General features: G+C 38.1%; 1 protein-coding gene across 1 annotated transcript in view; it reads left to right on the forward strand.

Annotated features, from left to right (window-relative positions):
• csmd3b (CUB and Sushi multiple domains 3b) overlaps window positions 1-19,380 on the forward strand; it is a 466,880-nt gene extending 447,500 nt beyond the window's left edge. The window contains exons 63-71 of the mRNA XM_082185594.1: window positions 1,457-1,530; window positions 4,078-4,189; window positions 7,826-8,005; window positions 10,533-10,598; window positions 12,177-12,335; window positions 14,197-14,309; window positions 14,788-14,875; window positions 15,473-15,608; window positions 15,896-19,380. Coding sequence (XP_082041720.1) covers window positions 1,457-1,530; window positions 4,078-4,189; window positions 7,826-8,005; window positions 10,533-10,598; window positions 12,177-12,335; window positions 14,197-14,309; window positions 14,788-14,875; window positions 15,473-15,608; window positions 15,896-16,055 — 1,088 coding nt within the window. The 3' untranslated portion in view covers window positions 16,056-19,380. The remainder of the gene's footprint in view (window positions 1-1,456; window positions 1,531-4,077; window positions 4,190-7,825; window positions 8,006-10,532; window positions 10,599-12,176; window positions 12,336-14,196; window positions 14,310-14,787; window positions 14,876-15,472; window positions 15,609-15,895) is intronic.
• The last annotated feature ends 297 nt before the right edge of the window (window positions 19,381-19,677 follow it).

A 19,677-nucleotide genomic window follows, 5' to 3' on the forward strand; every position in this document is an offset into this window, starting at 1 on the left:
TGCATTCATGAGGGAGTCCTTCTAACATCAATAAATACATTGATAATTGTTTTTAATTGAGCAAGTAATTGAATAAATGGTCCCAACTCTGTGAGGCCGTTATTAAGGAGCTGTGAACAGCCAGCAGGAGATTTGGATGAGCTCTGATTGGCGTTTTTAAGCATTTAGTGTATTGCGCCGACAGAAGATGTCAGCCATGGCCCCAAAGCAGGTGTAATCGTTTAGCAGTTTCAATGGAGTGTTATTTTGGCCAGCATTCCACCATCAAAGACACCATGAAAAATAAATTAAGTGCTCTTAAATACCACTGCATATTTACCCACGCCAATGCTTATAGAATGAATCCTATTGGCTGTTCGCAGTTTCCACTTGGTACTTCTGGGATTACTGAGATAAGAAACACATGTAGACTAGTTTGGTTAAATGCAAAATAATGTAATTGAACTAACCTTAAAATTGTGCATCGAATTAATCGTTTTTTTAAAAGTTAGAGAAAACATTTTCAAGGGCTGTTCGTCCAAACTCTAGCACAGATTCATCCATCAGTTGGTAGGCAAACCGTGACATGAACAGGCTGTGTGACATGACAGCTCATCTTCAGAAAACATTGAACTCAGTTTATGCTGACCTCAGTGTGTTTGGCGGCCAAGAGCATGAAACAATCAGAGACGTTTAGAAACCAAATTTATCAATTGTACTACTATTCAGCCAATGTTTTATTGTAGGGCAAATGCAATTTTCATCTGAGTACCTCCATTCCCAGATATATTTTCAATGGTGGTGACTTTCAAAACTTCCATATGGATGTGGGAAGATGTGAACACGTCCCATGTGCATGTAGTAGTTTTTACTTAATCCTATTTGGCCTCCTAGTCAGTTCTCCTTTCAAAATCAAAGCAACACGAGCACCGTCTGCAACTCTTTTCTCCATATGGCAATGCAGTCATATATTTTCTCTGTGCTGACTCGGTATTAGAAGCCCCACACACACACACACACACACACACACACACAAAAAAAACGGCATGGAAAAGGGGTTGGTTGTGTAAGCCTCGCAGGTTGTCCTGTCATTTGCACGCCTGCATTGAATCAAGGGTCTCTGCGTCAGCTCAAAATGTGCTCTACATCCCAATTACAGAGCAGCACATCTGTGTGTGTGAGCACTTCTGCAGCAACACTGCCCCCTGCTGAGTCTCCACAAAACACCGCTGTTACGACACTGCTGCAGCACTTACATAAACACACAGGCCCATAACAATCACCATAAGCCCTAGCACTGCTCTGAGCGATGTGTCTGGGCTCAGGAAGGGCTATGTTGCACGTATTTATGAGAGATGAAATGCTGTTATGGTGGTGAGAAAGAAACTGCCTCCTGTGGCTGATAAGAAGATATTGAGATGAAGAATGTGACTGGATGTTCATTTGTTTTGTTTTTCTTCTCCCTTTCTTTCCCCAGAGCCAACTCGCACCACCTGTGAGAACCCTGGGACGCCCCGCTATGGCTCTCTCAACAGGACCTTTGGCTTTAAGGTATAGCAGGACGACCACATATATAATAGAAAACATTGTGTCAGAGTTCAATGTTCATGGTTCATGTCAGCTTGAGTGCTGCTCTCATGAAAGCCAAAGAGGAACAAACCAAAACACTAAGAAATGAACACTAAGAATAACCAAATACTCTTCTGAAATGGATCATTTAAGTAATATTTACCAAATTAAGCTATTTTTTCGGTTAAACTTTAACTTATATTATATTATAATATCTAACAGTATTAGATATTATTAGACTTTCGTTGTATTTTTGTTGCTCTATTGTCCTCAACAATGTTCAAACGCCCCATGACTTTTCCAGATATGTGATATTTACTGGAAAAGGAAGCTCACAATTTCTACCTGATATTTTAGGATTTCAGAGCTTGCCGTAACTAGAATAATCTATATTGATTAAAAAATAAGCATAAAAATGCTCAAGAATTTGTTAATGTATATGACTTTTCCAAGTATAGTAATCACACTTTTATAATTCATCAAAGTAAACCATTGTTGAGATGGTGAATTAAAATAAGATTTTTGGGATTTTTTAAATACTTGTTTTGTCTTTATTTTACTTCATTTTATGTCTCAACCACCTGGTTGAGAACCACTGCTTAAATAGAAATAGTTAACCTAAAAATGAAACATTTTGTGATCATTTACTAACCCGTACGTCATTCCAACCCGAAGCTACAGCTTCTGATGACATGGAATATCGAGCATGATGGACCACTTTCACAAAGTTTTGTGTTTCACTGAAGAAAGAAATTAACACTGGGGTTTGAATTACATTAAAAATAAAAGGTGAACTATTCCTTTAATCTTCAAATTAATTCATATCTTCCCTTATTCCTTCCATGAAAGCGTTCTTAAGAATGATTCATGGTTTTTCTCAAACCCACTCCAGACAAACTACTTGGTGAAGGCCCTTCATTCCCTCACATCCACTACAAAATATTAATAAGCCCTCTCAAGACTTTTCCTCTCCAAGCGTGGTCTTGAGGAGCGATGAAATGTATGCATGGATGTAATAACACATGAGAACCACTCGAATAGAACAACAAAAAAAAATCAACTTCTCGGGAGTGCAAATAAATCTGATTATGTTTCGTCAGGAGAGCAGGACAGACGTGTGAACTGAGAGAGATGTGAAAAACAGAAAACACTGAGATTGCTGAGGAAAGAGTGTTCATCGCTGGCATTACGAATTCAAGTCCTTACAGTATCAGAGGTCAAGCCTTCCGGAGGCTTCATGAAACCGCTAAATATCAGTAAATCATTTGTCTGGCCTGGAGAAAAAGGAGCTAGTCAAGCTCTTTTGCTTTCCGGGGTTTAATGATGTTGGAGTCGGCGAGAGGAGATATGGCACACCTCAGATAAGCAGCAGTGTCTATGACTCGTCAACTGTGTTCGCAGTGAGCGGGGACATGTTAATCAATTAAAATGCTATGCACTCTAATATGCACTCTGTGACATGTGTTAATATCGTACTTCTGTATCCTAAAGCACAGCCAACGCCCTCAGGCATATATGCGACACTTTTTTGTCCCATGACCTTGCTGATGATAACGTATAGTAGCCGAACACGTTTGCATGAGGAGCGCTACCATATATTATGGAAATAAGTGGCACTTTACATCACTAGTGGCCCGGAAAGGAGGTCACAATGGCCTCCTAAGTGCATGTACGAGTGATTACTTGAGCTGTAGGTAAAGTAGGTAAGTAGCATATATGAGAATATCCACCCGACATTAGCACACTTCCACTTTAGCTTTTAAGAGAGAGAGTCTGGGAAGCAGATGGCGTACGGCGATGCAGAAGAAACCTGAAGGATCTGACATTTCAAGCCACATCTTTGTAGTTGCGGTCTTTTCCGGCATCTGTCCTCAAGAGTGAAAACTCTAGGGTTTGTCACACTTGAAACAGGGTCATTGTAAACCCGGGTAAACGAAATCCTGGGTTATCTTGCTTCACGTTTCACCCAGGGTTAACAATTAATCCTGGGTTTTCAAAAGCTGGTGTTTCACATTGTGCATTCCTATACCCTGGGTTAACGTCCTTACTTGCATGTTTTCGGTGTCAGTGTCATTGATTGGACGAATGGTGCGCTATAATACACAAGTTTTTTCTGAATGAAGGCAAGAATGAAAGGGTCACTATTTCACTCCATTTGATACGTTTTCCATCTCCGTTTGACAAACGCTGAAATGACTGTTTATGTACAATGCGTGTTGTTTCACACGTGAATATGAGGCATATTACACAAGTTTGGCAGCGCAGTGTGGTTTTAACAGCACAAAAGCAGCACTATTCCTGCTCCGGAGCAAGGTTTCATACCCCTGTGTAAAAAGCGGTGCTAACCCTGTGAAACGTTCCTTTACCTGGGGTTAAAAGCAGGGTTTAGAATGACCATAATTTGGGGTTAAGCACTTGTTCACAAACTGCAAGTATTAGGTGTTTAATATTGTTTAATCTGCCTCCAGAAGAGATGTGGGGGAGCGCAGTGTCTGATGGGATGTGTGTGTGTGTGTGTGTTTGGTGTAGGTTGGAAGTATGGTGGCTTTCCAGTGTCAGCCTGGTCACCTGCTGCAGGGCTCCACCACACGTCTCTGCCAGACTGACCTCACCTGGAGCGGGACACAGCCGGAGTGCATCCGTAAGTCTTATCCCCATACACTCTTCAAAAGGTTATTTTTTGGTGTCTATGGTCCCATGAAGAACCTTTAACATCCATGGAACCTTTCCATTACACAAACGGTTCTTGAAAAATGTTCGTTAGATTATTTAACGCTTTTCCCGCCAAAAGAGATTTTCCGTCATTTATGACACAACTCTTCCCCGCCATTGAAAAGTTTTTCCTGCAATGCGTGTTTTCACTGTTATACGGTAGGGGGCGCTGTTGTGCATCTTCTGAAATAGTACAGAATATCCGGATCCAAAAACAAGCTCTGCAAAAACCAGAAGGAGCGGATAGAAGTTTGTGCACAAGTAAGCGAACGTGAAGTTTATGCACAAGTAAGCGAACGTGATCATCAAACATTCAACAGTATATAAATCAAAACTGCCTAGCATTACCAAATTAAATGTCGAACCCACGAAAAGGAAGCTTTGGGGTGTTGATGGACTACTTGATCTATGGTTTGATAATCGTTCCAAATCCGAAAGTTCTGAAAGTCTTGATGTTAAAGAATGAATGAAGCTAAAAAATATATATATTTTAATGAAAGTTTTGTGAATATGATAAAAAATGTTGGTGCTGACTGGCAACTTTTTTAGTAAATGCTGGCGGGGAAAGAGTTAAAATGTTCTACACATTAAGAGAGAAAAAAATATTTTAAGAACTGGTCACTGATTGGTTCTTTGGGGAGCCCAAAATGGTTCTTCTACGGCACATTCATGGGAATCTGTCAGAATTCCAATTTATACTTGTTGGAAGTTTCTCATTAAATAAAGGTCAATGCAGAATATATTTGTATAATTGAGCTACAAAGAAATGAGTCCACCAGTATAGTCGAGAACAGCTCATTCGAGTCCGAGTCAAGACTGAGACCAGAAGACAGTTGAGTTCAGGTCCAGACTTGAGTCTACATGTACCAAAAACGTGAAAATATGGACTTGGTCTTGAGTCAGAGTGCAAGACCATATTATCATGTTCTTGATCTTGGCCCTCAAGTTCATATTTTTATGGTCTTGGTCTTGTCATGGACTTGGTCATGACTTGGACTCTACCCTGTTTTGGTCTCGGTCTTGACATTGATTTGAAGGAGCTGGTGTTGACTACAACAGTGGCGTCAGTTAAACTTAAATAAACTTAGATGCCAATTTTTCTATAAACAAGACATTAATATCAGTTAACTTGCATTTGAGACACCAAATGGCAAGTTATTTTGCTTTGCTAATTAAAGTAGTTCCATAAGAAGCCACGGAATAATCATATTCATAAGACATTGATTATTCATCTCACAACATCCATCATGTCTAAAGGAGTCATTCCACCAAAGACAGCAGGATGTGTTTACTTCTGTGCTCATATTAAAGGGTTAGTTCACCCAAAAATGAAAATTCTGTCATTAATTACTCACCCTCATGTCGTTCCAAACCCGTAAGACTTTCGTTCATCTTCAGAACACAAATGAAGATATTTTTAATGAAATCTAAGAGCTTTCTTTCCCTCCATTGACAGCTACGCAACAACAACTTTTAAGGCCAAGAAAGGTAGTAAAGACATCTTTAAAGTAATCCATGTGACTCCAGTGGTTTAACATCAAATTTATGAAGCGACGTGAGTGCTTTGTTTGCACAAAAATAACATAATTTACCACTTTATTTACAAAATATGAATCTCCAATACGCTTTCACGAGAGCACCATGACGTATGCGAGTTGTGTAGACGTTGTTATGTGAACACGCGTTGGAGATCAACAGAAGCTCCGAAATCAAGAGCATTAAAGCAGGCTGAAGAACGAGAAAACAGCTGGCCTCCAATTTCACAAGACAGATTGCCATTCAGTTGAAGCATTTCAAAAGCTAATTACATTTTGCATCATACCACTGCCCCAAAGTTCTGTCATTGTTTTGCAAAAATTAGGAATTCAACCAATGAGATGGCTAGGAAGACACAGCACTTCCCCCACTTAATTGTAAATCTTTGATAAAACAGCTTTTTTTTTCTTTTTTTTTCAAGAATAATCGAGATCATTCTGTAATTACGCACTGTAATTTTGTTTACACAGAGCAGTTGGCTACTCACAGAGTCAGGCTGAGTGCTAAATCATCTTTCTCATTTTTCACGCAGAATTGGATAATGGCTGGCTGTCCTTTCCATTAGCGTTCCACTAGATTGGTCTCCAAAGAAATAAAGTAGTTTTTTTTTCTTTTTCTTGTGCCTTGCTCTGTCCTGAGAATTTATTAATTTATTTACTACAAGTGGACTGTATTCTAATATAATTTATAGCTATGGCAGGCTTCTGCATGCAAAAAGCTGTAGACTGTTTAATGTAAAAAAACATTTATTTATTTTTCAAGTGAGCAGGGATAATTGTGATCATATCATATATGAGCACAATGTGATTTTTTTTCTCCCAAATTAAGTAATTGTCATTTATGTATTTTTTGGTTTTAGTGTAAATTTTATTTACTGTACATCAAATACATAACATCATTTTAAGTCCCCCTGTAGTCAATAATTGTATCCCTTAAAACTCATCTTTGATCACCAAAGTGACATTTTTCCTTGATAAAAAATGTCTTCTTGCCTTAAAATAGCTTTAATGTAACTCGACACCCTAGCCTCATTTAGTATACGTGGTTCTATGAATATGCAAATGAGCCCCGCCTCCACTCACTCACTCACTCACTCACTCACTCAGCTCAGAGATCCACTCATTGACGATCACATGTTGATCTGATTGGCTACAAGGTAGTTTGTGACGTCAGAAACACCAGAAACGCTTTGATTCACTGCAGTTTTAAGGAGAAAATACTCAGGAATAGTGTTGACATGAATTTACACATATTAAAAACACCACATAGACATATAAACAACATTAAAACTTTCGTCTCTCCTTTAAAAGTTGTTTTGGTTTGGTTTTTGTATGATTTGGTGGCAATATTACAAGGAGGCCTCCAGTTTTTAAACGAATATGAATAATAATGTGAAATTAAATTCAAAGCAATATTTAATTGGCATTTTCTCAATAAATGAGCAGAAATGTATTTAAAATAATTACAATAATCCCTACGCCCCCATATTACACAGCAAGGTAGCTAGAAACCATAATAGTGTCTTTGCCTGATTACGTTTTGTGGCTGTATCTGTTGTTCTGGCTCTCATGGATAGAAACCCTTATCAAAGTCTTGGATAAAAGAACTGGGCCCAGTGCACTGAGCCAAAACCCCAATCCCGGCTACTTTTGATCAAAGTCATAGTGATGATGGAGCTGCTGGAATGACTGGGTGAGCATTGGCTTGTGTTTGATCTGCTGGTGTGACAGGTAAAGGTGCGCTCCCTTTAAGTGCCGTCTGCCAGCATGCATCAACGTCTGCCACTCTCAAGGTTCTCCGCCAGCTTTTGTAGGCACAGGAACATGGTGGTGTCAGAGAGAGAGAGAGAGAGAGAGAGCATAGATTCCCTCTAAAAAAACACGCCATGTTGTCTTAAAAGTTCAAACTTCATTTTGATTTTGCCCACTGAAGTTTGAAGTCTGATTATACAGGGATCGAGATGGTTTGCTGGATAGTACTTTCATCTCTTCTGTTTCTCTTTGACAATTACTCTTTCTTGTCTTTGTAGCCCACAGTTGTAAACAGCCCGAGAGCCCGGCTCATGTGGATGTTGTGGGCATGGATCTGCCCTCCTATGGTTACACGCTCATCTACACCTGCCAATCCGGCTTCTTTTTGTCTGGCGGCTCTGAACACCGGGTCTGCCGGTCCGATGGAACCTGGACTGGGAAGATGCCTGTGTGTCGAGGTATCAAACACTTCACATTGTCTGCCAGCACACTTAACACTTAACAGAATATAAAGTTTCAATGCAACTACAAAAAAAAAACAGTGTTACAGTGTAATTATACATTGAAGTATTATTAATTAACTACATGTATTTACTATTGGGTTAGGGTTTGGTTTAAGGGTTAGTTGCATGTAATTATGCATAATTTACTGTTATTACTATGGTAAGTACATGTAACATGTGTAAGGACACTGTAAAATAAAGTGTTACCAACAAAAAATGTAAGCGTTTTATATAAACAGAACATTTGTTGTTACAAGGGTTGGACAATGAAACTGAAACCACAATCATTTATAGGACCTGCTTTTGCAGTCAATTCAGCATCAGTTTGTCTTGGGAATGAGAGATATAAGTCCTGCACAGTGTCCAGCATGTGATGCTGGTGGAGGAAAACGTTTCCTGACTTGCTTAATGCACAGGGGTCCATTTGTACATTTGTACTGGCCTGTTTACACCTGGTTTCAAGATGCGTTTTGGTCGATCGGATCACAAGTGGACGACACTAAATACAGGTGTAAACGGGGTCTAAAACGTTTTGAGCTTTCCACCACTTCCAGAGGTAGTCGAAAACACAATCGACCGGATTGCTTTCGTAGTGTAAACGCTCATGTGGTCGAATGTGTTCAAACAGACACAAAAGACCGACCACCTGACCTAACATTAAAGGAACCGTATGTAAGAAATGTATTTCAATTAATCATAAAATGGCCCTGATATGTCACTAGACATTAAGAAATCATGTTCATTTCAAATACTTATATCACTGACAACAGTGGTCCGGCCAGGATAGTGTCATTTAAAAGTGAAGTTGCAGCCCTCAACTGATGTTGATGTTGTCATGTTGTGTTTTGGCCTGATGCTCCACCCTCCACCTATCTACCAATCACGAAGTCAGTAGTGTTTCGGCATCGGGGTTGCCAGTTCTGCTCTAGTTACCACAGCTGCAGCTACAAACGTGTCGGATAAAAAATGTCTAACGTTACGAAACCTAAAAGACCTCGTTATGAATCCAAAATACGTCGTGACAAAGTCCGAAAAAAAAACTTACTGTGTAAGACTCGTCACTTGCCATTGGAAGCTCCTTGTAGCAGCCGACGTTCCTGCTGGTTCCTGCAACCTATCTGGCAACCTCGAGGGGGAGGGGGAGGGGGAGGGGATACACCGCTCTACAGTAATTTGAAAGTTATTGCAGTACCAGTTTTGGCCACAATCTTACATACGGTTCCTTTAAACATTATTGGAAGAGCTCTAGCCGGACAGGATTTAAACTTTGTCGGCTGGAGACCCAAGTTTTGTGTGAAGATGAAAAACATACCAAGCACAATGTTCTCTCACCATTCCTGATTTCTAACACACACTCACAGCGTTCGGCTGGTCTTGAAGGTTATCAGAGCGGAAACTAAAGCTGCGGCTCTACGTGTGTTTCTCCGTCGTCTCCGTTCACGTTCATATGTAAATTGCGTGAACTTGTTTCATCCATTAGATTGAAAGATCTGAAAAAGCCTGTACATTTACCCGCCCATAGACCCTCACCTCGAAAGAAATCAGGACAGAAGTGGTTGAAAGTGGACAAAAGAGACGGATTGAAACACCAGGTGTAAACAGGAATGTGTCTCTCTCGTCTACTTGTGATCCCATCCACCAAAACGCGTTTTGATACCAGGTGTAAACAGGTATCAAGGTATCACAGGTATCACCTGTTGAGCAGGGCGATTTTGTTTGTCCGCATTGAAGCCGATGGAAGTGATGTGCAAGTCTTAAAATGGTGTTCAATTGTAAGTGCTGATCCCCTGATAGTGATTATGCATTTCTGTTTATTATCACACATTTTGCTAAACCAGGCAACATTTTGCCTTGACGATCACTGTGACTTTGCACTTGCTGCCCGAGTGAGCGTGTGCTCGGGTCTAGCGCTAGCGTGTGCTCGGGTCTAGCGCTAGCGTGTGCTCGGGTCTAGCGCTAGCGTGTGCTCGGGTCTAGTGCTAGCGTGTGCTCGGGTCTAGCGCTAGCGTGTGCTCGGGTCTAGCGCTAGCGTGTGCTCGGGTCTAGCGCTAGCGTGTGGCCGGCGCGCTGCAGTGCTGGGATTTGATCTTCCTCGTCTTCCTCGTCTTCCTCCTGCAGCTCCGAGCGCCGCACAGCTGTACACTTCAGGCTTTCCAGTAATTACTGCACATAAACAGATGTGATTGTCTATAAAAAAAAAATTCCCTGAGCTTCTCCAAACTGTGATGGGACCTCATTTTTCTGCGCCTGTCCTAAACAGCCTCGTATCGTATGATCTGTTCTGCCGCTCGATACGTTGACCGTGACACCTCCTGCTGTCTGCAGTCACCTGGTTTTTCTTTGTGAAAGGGAAGAAAGAGGATCACACTATTGCCTGGGGATGTTACTGTATGCTTGAAATGATGAAAGTGATGCCAATTTGATCTGTCAATCTTTTTTTTCATATAAGTGCCTTTATTCATTTTTCCTCTTTCTTTCCCAGCGGGCTCCAAACTATCTGAAAAGCCTATTAAACCGGTCCCAGGAACGCCGAGTCCGAAACTAAATGGTGGGTGCATTTATTCTGAAATGGGATTTCATTTGAAAAGACCCACTTATGAGTGTTAAGTGCACCTTATTTAGGATGAATAATTTTAGCTCTATTTTGGCTCCAGGACGAGGGGACTAATGAGGAGAAAACGTGTTCCAGTTATTTTGACAGTAGAGAGTAGACTGGCAGCTGCAAAATACTCGACTGGAATCATAAGATAATCCTACTGAACTTCGCCAGACGTTCGTAGAGCATATCACATATCTTAAGTTTATATATTTGGAGAGCAGGATTAAGTTGGAGACAAGCTGGTGTCCTGCAAAGCTTTACGGATGTAATGATGAGCACCTACAGCAAATATGACTTTCTAGACTAGAGTCTGTGTCAAAAAGGACAAACCGGATATCCAGCACGTTTCCAGAAACTGATGGATCTCAGGATCAGTAAGGCACAGAAAACCCTTTGAGCTACTGGGTTCTGAGGTGGTAGATTACAGGGAAAGTGTTCGTAAAGACTCATGGCATGTTATCTGAGAACTCTGGCCAACACATTATTTCTTATCTGGCTCCATATTAAATATCTTACCTCAATAACTCAATACTGTGCTGTCTTTATTATGGCTAAGTTTGACCTGATCATTTCCCTTGCTTAAGCTATAAGATATGGGAGGGTGTGCTATATAACCGTATATAAATATAAATGTATGTATATATAATATTTATTTATAGGTGACACTCGAAAAATTTGAATATCGTACAAAAGTTCATGTATTTCAGTAATTCAACTTAAAAGGTGAAACTAATATATTATGTATACTCATTACATGCAAAGTGAGATATTTCAAGCCTTTATTTGTTATAATTTTGATGATTATGGCTTAAATTTTCATAAACTGTAAGCCATAATCATCAAAATTATAACAAATAAAGGCTTGAAATATCTCACTTTGCATGTAATGAGTATACATAATATATTAGTTTCACCTTTTAAGTTGAATTACTGAAATACGTGAACTTTTGTACATTATTCAAATTTTTCGAGTTTCACCTGTATTTATTGTAGATAAAAAAGTCTATATTGTATAGTTCGTTTTTATAACAGCAATGGATACTACAAAAAATGAATATTATAAAATAGAGCCTTTATAATTTATAATTTTACATAGAAATATATTTTTATAAAAAATATTTTTCAATATTCTTATATAATTTATGTATAATATAAATATTTATAATAAGATATATTTCATATATAAAAAATAAATAAAATTATATATTTCTTTTATATTTTTATTTTTGAATGAACATTAGCTAACGATATGTTACACATTATATAATGTAATAATTGTTAGTTATGTTTTTAATTAAGTAATAAAAAAAATCTAAAATACTAATTTCTCAGTTCTCACACTTGGCAATATAATATAGCGATGATTGTGTCGGTTTGCAGGTAAATGTAAATCAAAAGAGAAATTTCAGGAACTAAAAAAATATGCAAATGTGTGTATGTAAGTATCACTGTATGTATTTCATAATAAATGTCCATGGATGGAATTTAACATTTTGTTTGTCTTTCGATTTGTTTATTTGTTCACAGTTCCTGATGATGTATTTGCTCCTAACTACATCTGGAAGGGCTCATACAACTACAAGGGAAGAAAGCAACCAATGACTTTGAGTATCACAAGCTTTAATAAAACCACGGGTAGAGTTAATGTCACATTAACAAGCAGCAACATGGAACTACTGCTTTCAGGTTGGTTTACTGTTATATTCTGCAGATTTACTCAACTGACTGAACACATTATAATACACACTGCAGATCAAAGCAAGCAAACATGAGGACTGTGTTCCCACTATCACAGAATCTGATTGAATCCAGAGTCAAATTAAACGAGACCGTTAATGAGTTTGATCAATAGACCTTCCTCTTCCACTCATGAGACTCACTGAGTCTTTATAAAGCTGACATATGCTTTACATCGTCTAATTAAACGTAGACACTGCTATTGAAAGAGCAATGAAAGGGTTAAACTCTAAACCATCAAGAGTGTAAATCACACACGCAGAGTGAAATCAAACGATCAGTTGGATACTGTTTTTAAACATATTTTAAGCATACATAAATATATATATTACATTTCCAAACATTCTTTTTGCCATTAATTGTAATAATCCAGTGAGATTTGTGTATGCACAAGGAGTCTGACAACAGCCAGGATGATCTGATCTCACCATCATCGAGTCCGTCTGTGATTACATGAAGAAACTGAGACAGACTAAATCCAGAAGAACTGCGGGAACGTCTCCGAGACGCTTGAAGAAACCTTCCTGCAGAGCTACAGGACTGTGTAAAGTACTGGCACTCGTGTTAAAATGCTGTAAAGTGAGAATGCTTTCAAAAATAAAATCACAAATTGAATTTATTTATGATATAACTTCGAGAAACTAATTCAAATCAATATATGGTGTAACGACCCTTTGCGTTTAAAGCGGCTTTTGCGCATAGTTTTTCAGGGAGCTTTGCAGGAAGGTTTCTTCAAGCGTCTCGGAGACGTTCCCGCAGTTCTTCTGGATTTAGTCTGTCTCAGTTTCTTCTGTTTCTTCATGTAATCACAGACGGACTCGATGATGGTGAGATCAGATCATACCGGCTGTTGTCAGACTCCTTGTGCATACACAAATCTCACTGGATTATTACAATTAATGGCAAAAAGAATGTTTGGACATGTAAACTGATATTTCCTACTGACACACTACAGCAAAAGATAGAAATAACTGACTTAAAACATTTTTTTTGGGGGGGGGGGGGGGTTAGGCAAGTCTTAACATGCCTAAGACTTTTGCACAGTACTGTGTATATATATATATTAAACATAAACTGTGACAGAAAGTAGATTTTGATCATGTCTAATATATGTCCAAATGCAATAGCTAATAAAAAACAAGTCATTATGTCTGAAAAAACTGTACTCATAGCCTATGAGTGTTTGCAAATTTGTTGAGTTATAGTTCAAGTTCAAATGAGCTCGAAGTTATCATCTGCAGCCTAAATTTGAGTTTTTTAGTGTTTTAGTAATTTCATTATGCACTTTTGTAATTTTACTTAATTTTATTTTTTAAACATTGCTATTTAGGTCTAATTTAGTTGTTTTTTTTTTTTGTTTTTTTTCAGTTAATAATTTTTGTGCTTCAAATTAAACTTATTTTCAACTAAAAGTATTCAACTAAGATTTATATTTTATTTAATTTCAGCTTTATTTCAATTAACAGACATGTTTTATTTAGTTTTAGTTAGGATAATAACCCTGATCGTACCTGCTGTTTTCCAGCTGTATATGTTCTCAATTAGGTTCTTGTTTGTAGAAAACAAAACTTAGAAAATGGGCGGTTTGTTCAGGAGGAGAGATTGTAGACAAAGAGCGGAGTCTTAGATAATGTAGGGCTTGTCAATACTTTTATTTTGTGGCCAGACTAAAAGGAAACGAGAGAGAGCGTGCGTGAGCAATTCTGTTTGAGACAGAGAGAGTGACCGAGACGAGAAGAGAGCAATAAGAGGATGAAACGCATCTCCATGAGTGTGTAGACAGCTGTCTGCTCTCTGTTCTCCGTCACAGGTGTGTATAAGAGCCATGAAGCACGTCTGATGCTGCTGGTGTATCATGTGAAAGCGTCCTCATCCACCACACTCAGCAAGATCAAAGAAGAGCAGTGGACCCTGGATGGATTTGTATGTGCAAATGTGTCTTATTATCTTTTTAGGCTGTTTTGTACAGAAGAATATAGTGTTATACACTAAAATGCAGTGGTGGATGAAGTACAAACATCCTGTGCCTGAGTTGAAATACAGATAACATGATGAGATAGTACATTTCTTCCACATTTCTACTTGAGCAAACACAAATAAAGCTCAGTCTGACTTTTATTATGTATTATTAGGAATGGAAAATTAGGAGTCAAGTTATTAGTTATCTACTGCAATCATATCAGTTTGATTCAGAAAATGAATCATTCAATGTGATTTGTGAACCAGTTCAATCAATTCAAGTCATTTGGTTCTCAAAGCGGATGTCGATTTCTAAACTTCAGCATGTTGACATTTTCATAGTCAGATTATCTCCCATATTTATATTGTCAGTCTGAGTGAGCAGTCGTGATTATATGTGGAAAATAGCTTCCCGTTGATGTGTTTCATTGTTGTCTGTCAGGTGTCTGCTGAACCGGACGGGTCCACATATGTGTTTCAAGGCTTTATACAGGGTAAAGACTTCGGCCAGTTTGGCCTGCAAAGGCTAGGTAAGAGATTGTGATGTTTTTTTTATTCATTGTTTAAAATATTGTATTTCACTCTGTTTGAGGTATGACAATTAATTTTTAATAAAGGGCTCCTATTATGTTTTTTTACATCTTCAACTTTCCTTGCTGTTTGAGCATGAAAAAAGTCCCTCCAGCGGGAGTTATTCTCTATATCAGTGTGTCAGTGTTTCTGAACTCCCTGAAACGCCTCCATTGTAGTCTTGAGTTTTCTTCTGGGAACGAACACGTCACAAATATTCCTCATTTAAATAATTCATACGCAGAATAAAGGGGCGGGGCCTGGTTGAGTTAGTTAGTAGTGTGTTGTAACTGGCAGTTATGGTAAGGGGCGTGACATGTCACAAACATGCTCAAAGTGCTTGACCAATCACAACACGCTGATCCAGCCGACCAATCAGAGCTCATTGAGTTTTCAGAAGGCGGGGTTTGTGTATCTTCAAGTATGAAAACAGATTCTCGTAGAGCCCAAAGTCAAGTCTTTGTAAAAAGACATAATAGGTCCTTTTAATGCATCTTTGACATACTGAAATGCATATTTTGCAACATGAAAATTCATATTTCTCAATCTCTTTGCAGGTTTGAATATGTCAGAAAGTAATAATTCGTCAAATCCACCACATGGTACAAACAGTAGCTCTGTGGCCATAGCAATCCTTGTGCCTTTTTTCGCCCTGATATTTGCAGGCTTCGGATTTTACCTCTACAAGCAGCGGTGAGTCTCGCCCCGTCTTTCCTCGTTTGTCAAAGTTAGCTCGCGTTTGTTGTTATTGCCAGACAGATCAGAACGAGTTTAGAAATCAGTCTCTGACAAAATCATCATTATTTGTTGCAGGATGGAAAGAAATAGATGGTGACAGATAGCGTCTGTAGAGACAGAATTAGCTGGTTTTGCAGGTTATTGAATAATGCGATCATCGTTAGATGCTTGCGTGTGCAAACTCTCAAAGCTGTTGCAGATTGTATTCTAATGACGTTCTGATGTTGTGTCTTGTCTGACAGGACTACTCCAAAAACCCAGTACACAGGCTGTGCGGTTCACGAGAACAACAACGGACAGGCCGCCTTCGAGAACCCCATGTACAACACCAACGCGAAGTCCGTGGAAGGCAAAGCCGTCCGGTTCGACCCCAATCTGAACACAGTCTGCACAATGGTATAATTAGATCCGCCTGACGCGAGAACATCTGTGGATTTTTTTGGGTTTTATTTAAGGGTTTTTGCCTTGTTTTTTGTAAACGGAGGTGGATACAATCGCATTACAGTCATGGACGGATTTGTCTGAGACTCGCAGAGGATGTCTAGCACAAACGCTGTTGCCCTTCCTCTGATATATAAAGCACACTCTTCAGGAACCGTTTGACCACGCATGTCCGCCGAGGACATGGATGAAACATGAAACATTGTCATGGGGGATTTTTTTTCCGAAGACTCTCTCTGAAAAGGTTCTTCATGACGGAAAGCATGAAGAGTTTCTTCTGCTACCTTATTCACACTCCGTGAGTGCTTCTTCACAGTTGACTGGGTATTTTTTTAGGGGGAAAGGGATCTGTAAATCTACTTGCATATATATGAGGAGCATTCACCACCTATATTTTTGTGCTATATATTGCCACATGGGAGACGCCAACAATGAACGATTCCATCAAGAGTTTATAAAGAGATTCACATTGACCAACACATTGCTTCTCTGACGGTTTTGTACGGTACACGACGTTTTTATTTACAGCTTATTCAGTCATTGCTTTAGTTTCAGTTCCTAATGTCGCCAGTGATTGGACATTGAGGCATTCTGTGATGTGTGATGTGTATATGGGCAAAACACGAGAGAAAAAGTGGTGTGTCGTTTTCTTCCTGAGGATTTTTTTTTTTTTTTTTTTAAATAATTGTTATAGATCTTTGATATTCAGTATGTATGTCTGTTTATAAGCACCCATCTTCAGTATGGGCCGTAGGACATATGTCAGCATTCTGACCTGAAGCCTGCAGATTAACTTCTGGTAACACTTTACTTAAAGCCTTTATATATAATGCATTATAGAAGTATCTGTATAATCGTAAGGTGCATTGTATGGTCTCATGGATGATTGTATGCACTCCAGCTATTCACTGAACACCTTTAGAAAGTAAAATACACTACCGTTCAAAAAGTTTGGGGTCAGTACGATTTTTAATGTTTTTAAAAGAAGTATCTTTTGCTCACCAAGGCTGCATTTATTTGATTAAAAATACAAACAAAAACTGTAATATTGTGAAAAATTATTCCAATTTAAAACAGCTGTTTTCTATGTGAATATACAGTAAAGTGTAATTTATTCCTGTGATCAAAGCTGAATTTTCAGCATCATTACTCCAGTCTTCAGTGTCACATGATCCTTCAGAAATCACTCTAATATGATGATTTGATGCTCAAGAAACATTTATGATTATTATCAATGTTGAAAACTGTTTATTTCATGATGCTATGATGAATAGAAAGTTCAAAAGAACAGCATTTATCTGAAATCTAAAGCTTTTGGAACATTAAACACTAGCGTTCAAAAGTTTGGGGTCAGTAAGAATTAAAATTTTATTTTTGGGGGAAATAAATAAAATAAATCAATACTTTTGTTCATCAAGGATGAGTTAAACTGATCAAAAGTTACAGTAAAGACATTTATAATGTTAGAAAATATTATATTTTAAATAAATGCTGTTCTTTTGAAATTTCTATTCACCCTAACCCTAACTGTTTTCAACATTGATAATAATAATGAATGTTTCTTGAGCATCAAATCATCATATTAGAATGATTTCTGAAGGATCATGTGACACTGAAGACTGGAGTAATGATGCTGAAAATTCAGCTTTGATCACAGGAATAAATCACACTTTACTGTATATTCACATAGAAAACAGCTGATTTAAATTGGAATAATATTTCACAATATTACAGTTTTTGTTTGTATTTTTAATCAAATAAACACAGCCTTGGTGAGCAGAAGAGACTACTTTTAAAAACATTAAAAATCTTACTGACCCCAAACTTTTGACATGACCAGATGAAATCTGCTATTTTAATTTTAACTTTTATTTATGACAAGATATAATGCATTATAACGTGCATTATGAATACCTTGATAATGCGTTATACATACAGGCTTAAAGGGTTACCAAATATGTATTTTTGTTTTTTGTTTTTCAGTGCTGAAGTGTCATTGAGCTCCATTTGTATTTGGTAGACAAATTTGATATGATAATTTGGTCATTATAACAACTTGCCATTCTTAATATATAAAAATTTGTATAAAATGAAATGCACTTGACATTTATACAGTATACTTTTATATATATATCTCAGATTACATTAAAAACAAAATGCATGTTTCTTAAATACGGTATATTGATATATGGTGGCAACAATATGATCATATCTATCGTGTACATAAGGCCCCATGAAACTCTTTTCCAGTTATGTCTGACCTTGGTGTGTTATACACCAAAACACAACCCGTCAACTTTTGGTGACTAAGTAAATCGATGCGGACTTGACCTTAAAAAAAAACAAAGTGGGTTTGGTTAACCTTAAAAAAATAAAGCTCTCATGCGGAAAAACACAAAACACACCACACACACTAAATGTGTGATACGAGATGAAATACACACACACACACAAGCAGGGTCAGACACTGTTGGTCATGTGTTTCCAGGCCTGCAAGCTGTGAGATTCATTCCAGTGCCTTCTGAAGTACTCACCACCACATGTTATTGAAAATGATTATGTGTCAGTAGAATGAATGAGATATTACAGATATTACAGCTGGTGTGCGTTGCAGACTTCAGGAGGCTATGCTGACATCACTGTCCTGGAGCTCCAAAATCTTAACAAACCAACCTGTGACATTTTTTGCATTCATGTTTGCACTCAGCCATAGGGATTTGCAGTCTTGCACGCCATTGACCGATTTATTTTGTTTTATTATTTATCTATAGGATGTTTTTTTTTTAATACATGGCAGAGTTTTTACACAGTGCCTACCAAAAACCATGTGACCCAGGTCTGCTGCTTCCTCACTTCTGCCATATTTCTTCCCATTATTTTAATTCCTCCCCGCCAGTGAAAACGTGTGGTTCAGAAGTTCAGTTTTATCCAACGCCGCCGCGGCGCCCGTTCCAGACCTTTTCGAGTTCCTCTGCCAGTCTGAACTTATTTGCCAACAACAGCTTTTTGCTATAACTGACTGCAATAAAAAGAAAACACACATTTATGATATAAAAAAAAAAGACACTTTTTGATCAAACAGATGAATATTTGCAGTACAGCTGGGTACTCCTCCCATGATAATGCATTCAAAAGAGATATAAAAAAGAGGGTAAAAAAAAGAATAAAAAAAAGTTTTGTAAAGAAATATATTTTTATGAAGAAATTATTTGTAAAATGTATGAAACTATTATGTAAATTTTCAATGCAATGTAAGATTAAAAAGGCTAATTCCTTTTGTAATGAGTGTTCTGTCTGTTCATAGTTTCATTTACTCAAGGTTTTTCTCGTGGAATTTGATCAGTGCTGAAACATGGTCTGTAAAGATGAGCCAAAATCAACAGACCAACAATACTGTCATGCTTAAAAACATGTATTAGTCAAATCCATCAGATCATAAGCTCAGTGTGAACATTGTTCGGCAAACAACATGGCTGATTAGGATTTCACAATTAAACATTGCCGTTTACCCCCTGCTTAAAATGTCACACTTGTTGTCTTCAGTAACATTTGTGTTGCTATGCAACCACTTGATTGACACCTT

This window comes from Leuciscus leuciscus, assembly GCF_965113295.1.
Source record: "Leuciscus leuciscus genome assembly, chromosome: 12".
NCBI classification, from domain to species: Eukaryota; Metazoa; Chordata; class Actinopteri; order Cypriniformes; family Leuciscidae; genus Leuciscus; species Leuciscus leuciscus.